The sequence below is a fragment of the Schistocerca nitens genome, chromosome 1 (genome assembly GCF_023898315.1).
Source record: "Schistocerca nitens isolate TAMUIC-IGC-003100 chromosome 1, iqSchNite1.1, whole genome shotgun sequence".
NCBI classification, from domain to species: domain Eukaryota; kingdom Metazoa; phylum Arthropoda; class Insecta; order Orthoptera; family Acrididae; genus Schistocerca; species Schistocerca nitens.
In genome coordinates, this window is record NC_064614.1 from 924704356 (window position 1) to 924719625 (window position 15270).

Sequence of the window (15270 nt, forward strand, 5' to 3'; positions counted from 1 at the left end):
GCAATTGAAAGAGGAGTCAGGAAGGAGGGTATTTTGTGTAACCAAGGCTATTCTCTGAATATAATAGAGGGAAACATTCCACGTGGGAAAAATATATGTAAAAACAAAGATGATGTGACTTACCAAACGAAAGCGCTGGCAGGTCGATAGACACACAAACAAACACATACATACACACAAAATTCTGCTTTCGCAACCAACGGTTGCCTCGTCAGGAAAGAGGGAAGGAGGGGGAAAGACAAAAGGATGTGGGTTTTAAGGGAGAGGGTAAGGAGTCATTCCAATCCCGGGAGCGGAAAGACTTACCTTAGGGGGAAAAAAGGACGGGCATACACATGCACACACACACATATCCATCCACACCTATTCTCTGTAACACTAGAGAACCCATAAGACAGGAAAACAGAAGGAATGTGTATTAATGGAACTTTCTTGAACCATCCAATAGAGTAAGTGTGGAGGCAGGCCTGAAAATTAGTTATAATAAGGCTAAAATAATGCGCAGAAACATAGAGAAAAGAAAATATTAAAGTTGACCCTGAACCAGTAGAGTTTATTTATTTATGGTTATTGGGAACAAAAGTTGGATGGGCAGAATAAGACAGAGTAAAACTGGCCTGGTGTGCTTTCGGTAAACTAATTAGGGTCCCTAAAGCAAGTTTCCATTATCACTAACAAGGGAAGTTTACAGTCAGAGTGAAGTAGCAGTTTTGACTTAAGGCTGTGAATGTGGACTTACAATGCGAAAACCATATAAATGCTGAGGGTTGTTTGGTGATCACTGGAGGGATGTATTTAGGGAATTTTTAAGAGAACAAAACAAAGAAATTTATCTGGAAACAGTCTGGAATGGAATATGCAATTATGGCTCTCATGAAAATCAAATGAAAGTGAGTTCGACTTACTGCCCAGTGAACATCTGGTAGGTGGACTGAGGAGATTGTTTGCTGGACTGAAAGAGATAAGACAGAACTGAGATGAACTATTTGTTAAGGTCATTACAAAACATACAGGGGCTACATGAATGCATATAGCTGAAGCCAATAGGATATGGAGAAGTTTGGAGGAGGCCATTATCATGCAGTTAATGTAAAATTGTTGTTGCTGCTGCTGCTGACGATGATGCTGATCATCATATATCAGTTAATAACAGAATACATCTATTGTATGGGCTATCATCTATACAACCAGAAGAAAAGGATGTGATAAGTCTATTTTCTTACTGTTCCTATATGATTGTGGCTTTGAAGCAGATGTCATACAGAGAAAGTGTTTTTCACAGTTGGATCTAAGATAAGAGTAAATAATCTGAATGTACTTGAGTGAGTACATTGGATTTCTGTACCATTCTTAAAATTGACAAAAATATATGATGTTAAAATGTTTAAATCTTTGAACTGGCATGCTGACATCTTCTCTGTCTCTCATATGTGTGACACATGAAGTTTAGCTGTTATGAGATGTTCTGCCAGTAGTAGATCTTGGGATTTGGCACTAAATAAGTACAATATTGGTATGTCTCACTTTTCTTGAGAAATTGAAAAGAAAATGTTAAAAACATACTGATATTCAATTTTGCTTGCAGATCTGTTAAGTAGTTACACAGGGATGCATAGAATTATTTACCATGTGTTTATAAACAGATTTAGAGAAGATCAATAATTGTAGATTTGAGGTCTCTCTAATCTACATTATGAATGAGTGATGATAACACTGCTGCCTCTCATACTATCATATTATAAAAAAATCAATGCTGTTAGAGAAATGCTTGTGCAGAATAAAGACCAATCTGAATGGGAAATGGTAGTTGAATGTTAAATCTACACACTTGTCAAGCACACACATAACTCGTTATGTACAAAGTGCAAATAAGACTGTACTGGGCAGTTTCGTGTTACAGATTTTTTTTTTCCCAATAATATGGCGTTTCTGTTGCATTGCGTAATTGACAACTTTTGTTTTTTTATGCTGTTTATTTGCCTCCTTTGCTTTGGGAAAGTATTTTTGTCAGCTTTAATGTTGCCAGCTTTAATGTTAATCTAGTGCTAAGACTAACACATGGTCATATTCTGCGATGTATTGTTTCTTTTTTAAGACTACAGAAAGATGTTCATAATTCCGTTAATATACTCATTTGCTTGCCTGATTCCAGGGTTGTGGAATCTCCTTATTTTTCCCTGTGTTACAGAAATTTATGTATAGTGTATTAATATTACAAATTCCTCAATGAGTAATGAAACAAATGTAATTTTATGTCAACTTTTCTGATGCATGTTACTGACACTAATCAGGTGATCTGCTTAATAATAAATCTGTACAGTATAGCCTGTAATGTATGACTTAAGTGCAGTGTGCAGTACACACACACACACACACACACACACACACACACACACACACACCGTCTCCCCCATCCCGTCTCCCCCACCCCGTCTCCCCCACCCCGTCTCCCCCACCCCGTCTCCCCCGCCCCGTCTCCCCCGCCCCGTCTCCCCCGCCCCGTCTCCCCCGCCCCGTCTCCCCCCCGTCTCCCCCGCCCCGTCTCCCCCGCCCCGTCTCCCCCGCCCCGTCTCCCCCGCCCCGTCTCCCCCGCCCCGTCTCCCCCGCCCCGTCTCCCCCGCCCCGTCTCCCCCGCCCCGTCTCCCCCGCCCCGTCTCCCCCACCCCGTCTCCCCCCCACCTCTCGCTCCCCCCGCCCCGTCTCCCCCCCGCCCCGTCTCCCCCCGCCCCGTCTCCCACCCGCCCCGCCCCCCCCCGCCCCCTCTCCCCCCCGCCCCGTCTCCCCCCCGCCCCGTCTCCCCACCCCCGCCCCGTCTCCCCACCCCCGCCCCGTCTCCCCACCCCCGCCCCGTCTCCCCACCCCCGCCCCGTCTCCCCACCCCCGCCCCGTCTCCCCACCCCCGCCCCGTCTCCCCACCCCCGCCCCGTCTCCCCACCCCCGCCCCGTCTCCCCACCCCCGCCCCGTCTCTCCCCCCCGCCCAGTCTCTCCCCCCCGCCCAGTCTCTCCCCCCCGCCCAGTCTCTCCCCCCCGCCCAGTCTCTCCCCCCCGCCCAGTCTCTCCCCCCCGCCCAGTCTCTCCCCCCCGCCCAGTCTCTCCCCCCCCGCCCAGTCTCTCCCCCCCCGCCCCGTCTCTCCCCCCCGCCCCGTCTCTCCCCCCGCCATGTCTCTCCCCCCGCCATGTCTCTCCCCCCCGCCCCGTCTCTCCCCCCCGCCCCGTCTCTCCCCCCCGCCCCGTCTCTCCCCCCCGCCCCGTCTCTCCCCCCCGCCCCGTCTCTCCCCCCCGCCCCGTCTCTCCCCCCCGCCCCGTCTCTCCCCCCCGCCCCGTCTCTCCCCCCCGCCCCGTCTCTCCCCCCCGCCCCGTCTCTCCCCCCCCGCCCCGTCTCTCCCCCCCCCCCGCCCCGTCTCTCCCCCCCCCCCCGCCCCGTCTCTCCCCCTCCCCCCGCCCCGTCTCTCCCCCTCCCCCCGCCCCGTCTCTCCCCCTCCCCCCGCCCCGTCTCTCCCCCTCCCCCCGCCCCGTCTCTCCCCCTCCCCCCGCCCCGTCTCTCCCCCTCCCCCCGCCCCGTCTCTCCCCCTCCCCCCGCCACGTCTCTCCCCCTCCCCCCGCCACGTCTCTCCCCCTCCCCCCGCCACGTCTCTCCCACTCCCCCCGCCACGTCTCTCCCACTCCCCCGCCCCGTCTCTCCCCCTCCCCCCGCCCCGTCTCTCCCCCTCCCCCGCCCCGTCTCTCCCCCTCCCCCCGCCCCGTCTCTCCCCCTCCCCCCGCCCCGTCTCTCCCCCTCCCCCCGCCCCGTCTCTCCCCCTCCCCCCGCCCCGTCTCGCCCCCTCTCTCCCCCTCCCCCCGCCCCGTCTCGCCCCCTCCCCCCGCCCCGTCTCTCCCCCCCCGCCCCGACTCTCCCCCTCCCCCCGCCCCGTCTCTCACCCTAGCCCCGCCCCGTCTCTCCCCCGCCCCGTCTATCCCCCTCCCCCGCCCCGTCTCTCCCCCTCCCCCCGCCCCGTCTCACTCCCCCCGCCCCGTCCCACCCCTCCCCCCGCTCCGTCCCTCCCCCTCCCCCCGCTCCGTCCCTCCCCCCCGCCCCGTCCCTCCCCCTCCCCCGCTCCGTCCCTCCCCCTCCCCCCGCTCCGTCCCTCCCCCTCCCCCCGCTCCGTCCCTCCCCCTCCCCCGCCCCGTCCCTCCCCCTCCCCCCGCCCCTTCTCTCCCCCCGCCCCTTCTCTCCCCCCCGCCCCGTCTCTCCCCCCAGCCCCGTCTCTCCCCCCCAGCCCCGTCTCTCCCCCCAGCCCCGTCTCTCCCCCCCGCCCCGTCCTCTCCCCCCCGCCCCGTCCTCTCCCCCCCGCCCCGTCCTCTCCACCCCGCCCCGTCCTCTCCACCCCGCCCCGTCCTCTCCACCCCGCCCCGTCCTCTCCCCCCCGCCCCGTCCCCTCCCCCCCGCCCCGTCCCCTCACCCCCGCCCCGTCCTCTCCCCCCCGCCCCGTCCTCTCCCCCCCCGACCCGTCCCCTCCCCCCAGCTACCTCCCCCCCCGCCCCGTCCCCTCCCCCCCCCCCGCACCGTCCTCTCCCCCCTCCCCGTCCCTCCCCCGCCCCGTCCCCTCCCCCCGCCCCGTCCCCTCCCCCCCGCCCCGTCCCCTCCCCGCCCCGTCCTCTCCCCCCCGCCCCGTCCTCTCCCCCCCGCCCCGTCCTCTCCCCCCCGCCCCGTCCTCTCCCCCCCGCCCCGTCCTCTCCCCCCCGCCCCGTCCTCTCCCCCCCGCCCCGTCCTCTCCCCCCCGCCCCGTCCTCTCCCCCCCGCCCCGTCCCCTCCCCCCCGCCCCGTCCCCTCCCCCCGCCCCGTCCCCTCCCCCCCGCCCCGTCCCCTCCCCCCGCCCCGTCCCCTCCCCCCCGCCCCGTCCTCTCCCCCCCGCCCCGTCCTCTCCCCCCCGCCCCGTCCTCTCCCCCCGCCCCGTCCTCTCCCCCCCGCCCCGTTCTCTCCCCCCCGCCCCGTCCTCTCCCCCCCGCCCCGTCCTCTCCCCCCCGCCCCGTCCTCTCCCCCCCGCCCCGTCCTCTCCCCCCCGCCCCGTCCTCTCCCCCCCGCCCCGTCTCTCCCCCCCGCCCCGTCTCTCCCCCCCGCCCCGTCTCTCCCCCCCGCCCCGTCTCTCCCCCCCGCCCCGTCTCTCCCCCCGCCCCGTCTCTCCCCCCCGCCCCGTCTCTCCCCATCGCCCCGTCTCTCCCCCTCCCCCCGCCCCGTCTCTCCCCCCCGCCCCGTCTCTCCCCCCCGCCCCGTCTCTCCCCCTCCCCCCGCCCCGTCTCTCCCCCTCCCCCCGCCCCGTCTCTCCCCCTCCCCCCGCCCCGTCTCTCCCCCTCCCCCCGCCCCGTCTCTCCCCCTCCCCCCGCCCCGTCTCTCCCCCTCCCCCCGCCACGTCTCTCCCCCTCTCCCCGCCACGTCTCTCCCCCTCCCCCCGCCACGTCTCTCCCCCTCCCCCCGCCACGTCTCTCCCCCTCCCCCCGCCACGTCTCTCCCCCTCCCCCCGCCACGTCTCTCCCCCTCCCCCCGCCACGTCTCTCCCCCTCCCCCCGCCACGTCTCTCCCCCTCCCCCCGCCACGTCTCTCCCCCTCCCCCCGCCACGTCTCTCCCCCTCCCCCCGCCCCGTCTCTCCCCCTCCCCCCGCCCCGTCTCTCCCCCTCCCCCCGCCCTGTCTCGCCCCCTCCCCCCGCCCTGTCTCGCCCCCTCCCCCCGCCCCGTCTCGCCCCCTCCCCCCGCCCCGTCTCTCCCCCTAGCCCCGCCCCGTCTCTCCCCCGCCCCGTCTCTCCCCCTCCCCCGCCCCGTCTCTCCCCCTCCCCCGCCCCGTCTCTCCCCCTCCCCCGCCCCGTCTCTCCCCCTCCCCCCCATCCCGTCCCATCTCACCCGCCCCGTCCCCTCTCCCCCTCCCCCTCCCCGTCCTCTCCCCCTCCCCGTCCTCTCCCCGCCCCGTCCTCTCCCCCCCGCCCCGTCCTCTCCCCGCCCCGTCCTCTCCCCCCCGCCCCGTCCTCTCCCCCCCGCCCCGTCCTCTCCCCCCCGCCCCGTCCTCTCCCCCCCGCCCCGTCCTCTCCCCCCCGCCCCGTCCTCTCCCCCCGCCCCGTCCTCTCCCCCCCGCCCCGTCCTCTCCCCCCCGCCCCGTCCTCTCCCCCCCGCCCCGTCCTCTCCCCCCCGCCCCGTCCTCTCCACCCCGCCCCGTCCTCTCCACCCCGCCCCGTCCTCTCCACCCCGCCCCGCCCTCTCCACCCCGCCCCGTCCTCTCCACCCCGCCCCGCCCTCTCCACCCCGCCCCGTCCTCTCCACCCCGCCCCGTCCTCTCCACCCCGCCCCGTCCTCTCCACCCCGCCCCGTCCTCTCCACCCCGCCCCGTCCTCTCCCCCCCGCCCCGTCCCCTCCCCCCCGTCCCGTCCCCTTTTCCCCGTCCTCTCCCCGCCCCGTCCTCTCCCCCCCGCCCCGTCCTCTCCCCCCCGCCCCGTCCTCTCCCCCCCGCCCCGTCCTCTCCCCCCCCGCCCCGTCCCCTCCCCCCCGGCTACCTCCCCCCCCGCCCCGTCCCCTCCCCCCCGCACCGTCCTCTCCCCCCCTCCCCGTCCCCCCCCCGCCCCGTCCCCTCCCCCCGCCCCGTCCCCTCCCCCCCGCCCCGTCCCCTCCCCGCCCCGTCCCCTCCCCCCCGCCCCGTCCCCTCCCCCCCGCCCCGTCCCCTCCCCCCCGCCCCGTCCCCTCCCCCCCGCCCCGTCCCCTCCCCCCCGCCCCGTCCCCTCCCCCCCGCCCCGTCCTCTCCCCCCCGCCCCGTCCTCTCCCCCCCGCCCCGTCCTCTCCCCCCCGCCCCGTCCTCTCCCCCCCGCCCCGTCCTCTCCCCCCCGCCCCGTCCTCTCCCCCCCGCCCCGTCCTCTCCCCCCCGCCCCGTCCTCTCCCCCCCGCCCCGTCCTCTCCCCCCCGTCCCGTCCTCTTTTCCCCGTCCCGTCCTCTTTTCCCCGTCCCGCCCTCTCCCCCCCGCCCCGTCCTCTCCCCCCCGCCCCGTCCTCTCCCCCCCGCCCCGTCCTCTCCCCCCCGCCCCGTCCTCTCCCCCCCGCCCCGTCCTCTCCCCCCCGCCCCGTCCTCTCCCCCCCGCCCCGTCCTCTCCCCCCCGCCCCGTCCTCTCCCCCCCGCCCCGTCCTCTCCCCCCCGCCCCGTCCTCTCCCCCCCGCCCCGTCCTCTCCCCCCCGTCCCGTCCTCTCCCCCCCCGCCCCGTCCTCTCCCCCCCCGCCCCGTCCCCCCGCCCCGTCCCCTCCCCCCCCGCCCCGTCCCCTCCCCCCCGCCCCGTCCTCTCCCCCCCTCCCCGTCCCCCCCGCCCCGTCCCCTCCCCGTTCTGAATTTTGAATCTCAGTGATGACTTTGTCATTTCTCAAACATATGCACTTTTTACCTGTTGCTTTGATCCAGTAGATATCTGCCTCTGTGTCTTTTCAGCAAATCGTAACTCATCAGTGAGAGCCCAAGAATATATCTTCCATGTTCCTAAAGCTGTTGAAAAACAGAGATTGCAACTAACAGTAAAAGAGGGAGTCTGTCAATAATTATTAGCGCCCCCCCCCCCCCCCCCCCCCCACACACATACACACAAACATGCGCAAGCATGAGTGTGAACATATGTACTTCTTCACTGTGACAGACATATTAAAATTAAAAACCATATGAAAACCTTCCTTTGTGGTCAATCCTTAACTACTGTTTTGTATGGTCATTGTTGAATATATACAGGCTGTCCCAGGAATAATTATCAGTGTTCAGGAATATGGCAGGAGATAGTTTTCACACTTTTCTTGCACACTGACAGTGAATCAAAATTATATTATGATACCACATACTTGATACTGTACATGTTAATAATTTGCATTGGATTTTGGCCCGTTTTTGATTCATATAAAGTTATTTAAAACATTAACAGACTGTCAGATGTTGCAAAATGCACAGTCGCTTCTTCTAATAATCTCTTATCTTTATATGCTCATTGGAAAGACAATTTAAACAACTGTATACTGTTACTGTAAAAAGTAGGTCATACATATTCTATACAAAGTTGCCATAGACTAACGTTCTAGATGATATGATGATATTCAGTATTACGTGTATCTGTTAAGACTTTAGAGCGATATAGCCTCATGTGTAGATAATTTCAACATATGTTTCTTTGTTTCTTTTTCTTTATGGGCACTCAACAGTGAAACTTCTAAAAAGAAAGAGTACCAAAAATTGGGTTTAAATGTCTGGAAGAAAAATAGTAGTACAAGTGTTGAGTCATCAACAGGCACAAAAAAAAGTAATGGAAACTTTCCTAGGTTTTGGACCAGTCCTTTAATAAATTAGAGTACACAAACATATGTGCACCTACATTGTGCTGGCAGCTGCACTGGGGCTGGGGTTGTCATGTGTGTGGGTAGAGGTAGAAAATAGTCGGTAAGTGGGAGGAGGGGTGGGAACAGGTGGCTGATGATCTGGAAGCAGGCAGCAGGTGTGTGGGATAGAAATGCAGCTCACAGGCACCAAAGCTGGTGGAGTTTGTGTGGCACAAGCTGCTGATGACTTGTTGGATAGGATTCTGAGGAGGTAACAGGACAGAGGAAGAGGAGACTTGGGTAGAGGGTGTGGGTGCAGTTACTTAGCAAAGATTAAAGCCAGGAGGTCCACAGGAATGAAGGATGTTTTGCAAAGATAACTCTCATCTATGTAGGTTAGAAAAGCTGTTGCTGAAGGCAGACCCAGCTGGCATGGGTGCTGATGCAGCCGTTGAACTCAAGCATGTTGTGCTTATCAACACATTGCACCACTGGATGGTCAACTCTACCCCCCAATCCACTCCTCCATAGCATCATCATTGTGCACTGTATGAACTCCGTGGCTCTTGTCCCTTGTGCCACATTCCTATCTGTTGCACCTGTTCTCTCTCCTTAATACGTTTCTATCTCAGGTACCTGCTGTCCCCCACTGAGCCACCAGCTACCCTTCCCCAACCCTCCCTTTCACTTTCCACCTCTTTCATCCCTCAACTCACCCCACCCGACACAACTCCTCACTCCAATCTGCTTGCTGAACTACATGCCTGGCGTTGTGTGTTCAGGCAGTACAGTGTAGCTGTGCAAGCACGCACGCACGCACGTGTGTGTGTGTGTGTGTGTGTGTGTGTGTGTGTGTGTGTGTGAGCGTGCACTTGTGGGGACCAGGGAGGAGGGGTGGCACCCTGTCGATGACTCAATACTTCTACTATTCGGTAAGTTGTCTCCCTTACTCTTAAATTATTGACATTCTGTCAGGACTTTCCTTACCATATGATTTAAATGCCTGTTTTTCAGGAATTTGAAGAAGCATTGAAACAACTAGATCTTCTGAATATTATTGAGACATCGGCATTAGGGAACATGGCACTGGGTAATCATCGTAAACTGAGAGAGATCTTCTGCAATTTACTGCAACCTTTCCTTGAAGGGTATTTCGTATTTTTTCATGTTGTGCGAAAGGTTAGTTCACTGAGTGTTTTTAATCTTTCATTATCTCTATCTATTTTGAAAAAAGAAAAGTATTTTTCCAGTACTGTCTCTAAATATATGATGTATTTAGACTTCTGAATATATGTGTTTTAGAATTTATTCTGAGTGTGACTACGTTGCAGATATTTGCCTGTGAATGATAATTAGTGAATATTTTGATAGGTAAACTTTTCAGTTGTGAGGTTTGTGTTTTTACTAGAAGTAGTAGTGGTGTTAAATTCCCATGAGATAAAATTGTCAGACAATTACAGTCAATAAAATTTTCAGCCAAAAAGCTAAAGAAATGTTCCTGTAAAAAATAAGGAAGGCAATTCAATGTTTGTGATATTTGATCAGATGGATACTTAGGTGTGTAATATGTACTTTCAGTTTTACTGCACAGTAAATTTTCATCTATGGTTGTGCTTTACCATACGGTGTCACTGTCGGTGATTAATAGATGTACTCCTGTTTTCAAGCATGCTGCAGTTCCCTGCACAGAGAAAGTGCTATTACAACAAGCTCAGAAGGAACTGGAGGAACTTCTACTCAGAGGAGAAATTAGCCACCCTTATTCTCTCTCATTAGATATGCTGGCTTCAGCACTGAAATCACTGGTATTACTTCAGGCAGTGACGAAACTAAAGAGGTTTGTGTGATCCGAGCTTACGCAACACTTACCTTGTTTACACCTGTAAAACCACTAACCTACATTTCTTTTTCATTTGTTTTAGCAGCGAAGAAATAAAGTATCAGAAGAATGAAAGTATATTGTCAAGTATTATACATGAGTTAGGTAAGCACTTTCAATAATCAATCTGTCGTGTAAAAAGACCTATAGAACATTTAAATTAATAAGGTAAATACTAGAATCACAGTTGGTAGATTCTGCAACAATTAGTCTCAAATAATCGTTTAAAAATTGTCAGTTTATAATGTAGTAGGAAAAACTTGGTCATTAATTTAAGATGAAATTGATTTCTGCTAAATACAGCTCCTCATTATTGCTACCACCATGTAAATGATTTTGTTATGCTTGGACATGGCTGTTATTCTACATGTCGCAGTGTATACCTGTTACCTACCTATCCCTCATTTTTGTTCTTAGTCATCTGCTTGCATAGTTTTATGTTATCAGTTGCACGTCAATGATAAATGAAAATCATAGTCATAAGACTAATAATATAAACAACATAATAGTCCACATTGTTGCACTCAGTTATGTGGAACATGCTTATTGATTTTGTTCGAAAATGCAACTTCAGTTGCTAGCTTCCAATTACTGAAGGGCAGTGGAATCTCCATCTTCATCTGATTATTCAGATTAAGTTTTATATTGTTTTATTAAATGCTGAGTGATGCCTGTGAAACAAATATGGCCTATTTCCTACCATATCCTTCCCTAATTTGAATTTGTGCTCAGTCTCTACTAGCCGTGCTCAGCCTCTAATAGCTACATCACTATGGCACCTTCAGTCTTATCTTACTTTTTCTCCAGTTACTGAAGTACATACTTCAATAATATTCAGCATCGGCAGCAAGCACCCATATAAAGTAATAAAGAAAAGTGATATAGAAAATTAGAGGTATTAACACTTTTGTACAAAAATTATTCGCACTTATTCTCACTCAAAATATATTTTTCTTCAAAAGTTTCTGCTATTCTTGCAAATTGAAAATGGGTACAGACTTCATTTTTAAAAATATTGATTGATTTGATGCCATTGCCCATCTTTTACTTCCCTCCCCCTCTCTCTCTATGGCTCACAACTCATTTATGGGTACTTATGAGGTGAGCTTGGGGCCCCAAGTCATTGCAGCATTTCTTTTCTGACTATGTCCCTTTGATTTAACCTCCAGTGGATGCCCTGTTTGATGTTAACTCAGTCATTCTTTTGATTTCCACTTTCAGTTACTCAGTTGTACTGTTTCTGTTAAATCCTACACGCCTTTTGGTTTATCCACAAATGGCATGCATACTGGCTTGGACCTCCAATTTATCTTCAAAAATTTTCAGCAGTAATGACTGCAGGGTAGGTCATTAAGTTCCCAACATCATAGCCAGTCCATTTGGGGGGGGGGGGGGGGGGGGGCGGGAACAGGCATCAGGTAGACAAAGTAGACAATGAAGCATTTTATTTTGGCTTTTGTGGGTCACTTTACTAGATAAAGTTGATATTATGGTTTACAGTTGTGATGGAAAACTCTTTGTGCCACCTGCAATGAGATGTTTAAAGTGTGTGAAATATGGCCATCTTGTTTAGGTGTAGACATGAATCCACCTGTGGATATTACAAACAACCATTGCACACAGGTACTCCTGTGTACAACTGCATTACTGCACCAGTTGCAGAGAGGATCACTCCTGGTCACACATCTGCTACTTCACAAGAAGGAAACATTAAGGTCTGAGCGTTATATATGTTTGGTCATTAAACATGTTACGAAGCCTGGCACAAGTAGAACCGCCTTTACTCTGTCCAGATGGCAGCAAGCAAGTGTTGGTCCAGTGATCATACTAGCACAAGTACACAGTCAATGTTTCACAGTTGCACTACCAGTACACTGGCGCTGAGTCCTGCTGGTCACTCAGTGTGGAATGTTATCCCTGGTAGCTGCTGGAGCAGCATTGCAGTGCAGAGAAAACTCGCTGTGGAATGCAGCTGATGCGTGGTCTGGAGCTGAGCAAAGAGGTGCCTGTTGGAGGTTGAACCATGTCTTAAATACACACCAGGCAACAAATATCCTTGGGCACTTGATGGACACGTGACCTGCAGATCCAAACAGTTCCCTTGATTGATTGCAGTGCTGCCATTGCTGCTGCACGTGCTGCCTTTGAGTGATGATGGTGCTGGTGGTGGCACCTATTAGTGATCAGTGTGTAAACAGATTATCGACAGTATAGGTTCCAAACACGTGATGTACTTTTGAGTTGCATAAACAGTCTAGAAGGAGGAGAGGCTTCAGCCCTAGAGCAGTTCAACCACTGTTAACACGCGTTGTGACAGAAGCAGAAATGAACAACGAATGGCCACTAAACATTATCCGCAAATTCATCTGAATCTTTCTCTGGGCCCAAAGAATGTGATACATTATCAGTTTTCTTTGGCATTTGTTGTTCTTGGTACTCAGCGAGTACCTTGATTCAGATATTACACTACTGGCCATTAAAATTGCTACACCATGAAGATGATGTGCTACAGACGTGAAATTTAACCGACAGGAAGAAGATGCTGTGATATGCAAATGATTAGCTTTTCAGAGCATTCACACAAGGTTGGTGCCGGTGGCGACACCTACAACGTACTGACACGGGAAAAGTTTCCAACCGATTTCTCGTACACAAACAGCAGTTGACCGGCATTGCCAGGTGAAACGTTGCTGTGATGCCTCGTGTAAGGAGGAGAAATGCGTACCACCACATTTCCGACTTTGATAAAGGTCGGATTGTAGCCTATCGCGATTGCGGTTTATCGTATCGCGACATTGCTGCTCGCGTTGGTCGAGATCCAATGACTGTTAGCAGGATATGGAATCTGTGGGTTCACAAGTGTAATACGTAATGCCGTGTTGGATCCCAATGGCCTCGTATGACTAGCAGTCGAGATGACAGGCATCTTACCTGCATGACTGTAACGGATCGTGCAGCCACGTCTCGATCCCTGAGGCAGTAGATGGGGACGTTTTCAAGACAACAACCATCTGCACGAACAGTTCGACGACATTTGCAGCAGTATGGACTATTAGCTCGGAGACCATGGCTGCAGTTACCCTTGACGCTGCATCACAGACAGGAGCGCCTGCGATTGTGTACTCAACAACGAACCTGGGTGCACAAATTGTAAAACGTAATTTTTTCAGATGAATCCAGGTTCTGTTTACAGCATCATGATAGTCGCCTCCGTGTTTGGTGACATCGCGGTGAATGCACATTGGAAGCGTGTATTCGTCATCGCCATACTGGTGTATCACCCGACGTGATGGTATGGGGTGCCATTGGTTACATGTCTCGATTACCTCTTGTTCACATTGATGGCACTTTGAACAGTGGGCGTTACATTTCACATGTGTTACAACCCGTGGCTCTACCCTTCATTCGATCCCTACAAAACCCTACATTTCAGCAGGATAATGCACAACCGCATGTTGCAGGTCCTGTACGACCTTTCTGGATACAGAAAATGTTAGACTGCTGCCCTGGCCAGCATGAATCCACAGTCCTATTGCTCACATCAATTATCACATGGATGCTTCCTATCACAAACTGCCCCACTGATTGTAGGTTTGGCACTCTCCTGACGGTTGCCCAAATATGTGGTGAATCAAGTTATAAATTTTATCAATCAGAGTGAATTTTATACTTTATCTGCAACAGTGCCAGTAAAGTGAATAAAGTCAAAAAATAAGAAATATGTATAACATTGCTTATTATCAAAGGATATTGTCACTGAAAATACGAACATGAACAGCTTGGTAATATCATTTTTCATTGAAAAATTATTAGTAAAATAAGTCAGACATGATGAAAACGTTGCTTAACTTTTAGCTTTTGAACACACACACACACACACACACACACACACACACTGCTACTGGCTATGGCCACTCGGGCCCAACTGCAGGCTGCACCTGTATCTGAGTAGGGCAACAATGTTCAGGTAGTGAGGGTAAGGTGTCGGCATGGGGTGGGAAGTGGGAGGGACAGCAGTGTAGGTGTGAGGAAGATAAAGTGCTGCAGTGTGAGTGAGCAGGGATGTGGTGGGGACAGGGTAGAGTAGCTAGGTGCAGAATCAGCAGGCTGTGCTGGGAGAGGGGGAAGGGAGAGGGGGAAGGGAGAGGGAGAGAGAGAGAGAGAGAGAGAGAGACAAGGGGAAACACCTAGTAGTAGGTGCGCTGATGGAATAGAAGGCTTGTGTTGGACTGAAGTGGGAGCAGGAAAGGGGAAGGGTGATCGGACAGTGACTAGCAAAGACTGAGGCCACGGGTATTAGGAGAACGAAGGATATGTTGTAGGGAGAGTTCGCATCTGTGCAATTTAGAAAAGTTGATGTTGGTAGGAAGGATTGAGATGGTGCAGGCTGTGAAGCAGTCACTTTAGGAAGCACATCTTGTCGGGCAGCATGTTCATCATCTGTGTGATCCAGCTGTCACTTGGCCAGTTTGTTGGTGGCCATTCATATGGACAGACATTGTTGTCATGCTGACTTAGGAAGTAGCACAATGGTTGCAGCTTAGTTTGTAGATTACTTGGTCGCTTTCACAGGTAGCGCTGCCGTTGATGGGATAGGAGATGCCTGTGACAAGGCCGCATTAGATGGTAGTTGGAGGATGTGTGGGACAGGTGTCCATCTACGTCTACATGTACATCTACGTGGATACTCCACAACTTATGTTTAAGTGCCTGGCAGAGAATTCGTCAAGCCATCTTCTCAATAATTCTCTATTATTCCAATCTTGTACAGTGCACAGAGAAAATGAACACCTGAATCTTTTGGTGCGAGCTCCGATTTCCCTTATTTTATTACGGTGATCATTTCTATACGGTGATCTAGGCTGGCATCAACAAAATATTCTCGCATTCAGAGGAGAAAGTTGATGATCGAAATTTCTTGAGAAGAGTCCGCTGCAACGAAAAAGCCTTTGTTTTAATAATATTTTGCATCTAGGTCAGTTTTTAGGGATACGAGCCCTGAACCAAGGGACTGGGAGCAGGGACAGAGTAGGGATGGACAAAGATATTGTGTAGGTTTGGTGGGTGGCAGAATACCACCATGGGAGAGGTAGG

At 54.2% G+C, this 15270-nt stretch overlaps 1 protein-coding gene across 2 annotated transcripts in view; it reads left to right on the plus strand.

Annotated features, from left to right (window-relative positions):
- Positions 1–15270, plus strand: part of LOC126193123 (dihydroxyacetone phosphate acyltransferase) — a 114668-nt gene that overhangs the window by 56282 nt on the left and 43116 nt on the right. The window contains exons 11-13 of one of the 2 annotated variants that reach the window (XM_049932661.1): positions 9312–9476; positions 9965–10134; positions 10220–10281. In XM_049932661.1, the coding sequence (XP_049788618.1) occupies positions 9312–9476; positions 9965–10134; positions 10220–10281 (397 nt within the window). The remainder of the gene's footprint in view (positions 1–9311; positions 9477–9964; positions 10135–10219; positions 10282–15270) is intronic. The other variant, XM_049932662.1, reaches the window with a different exon arrangement.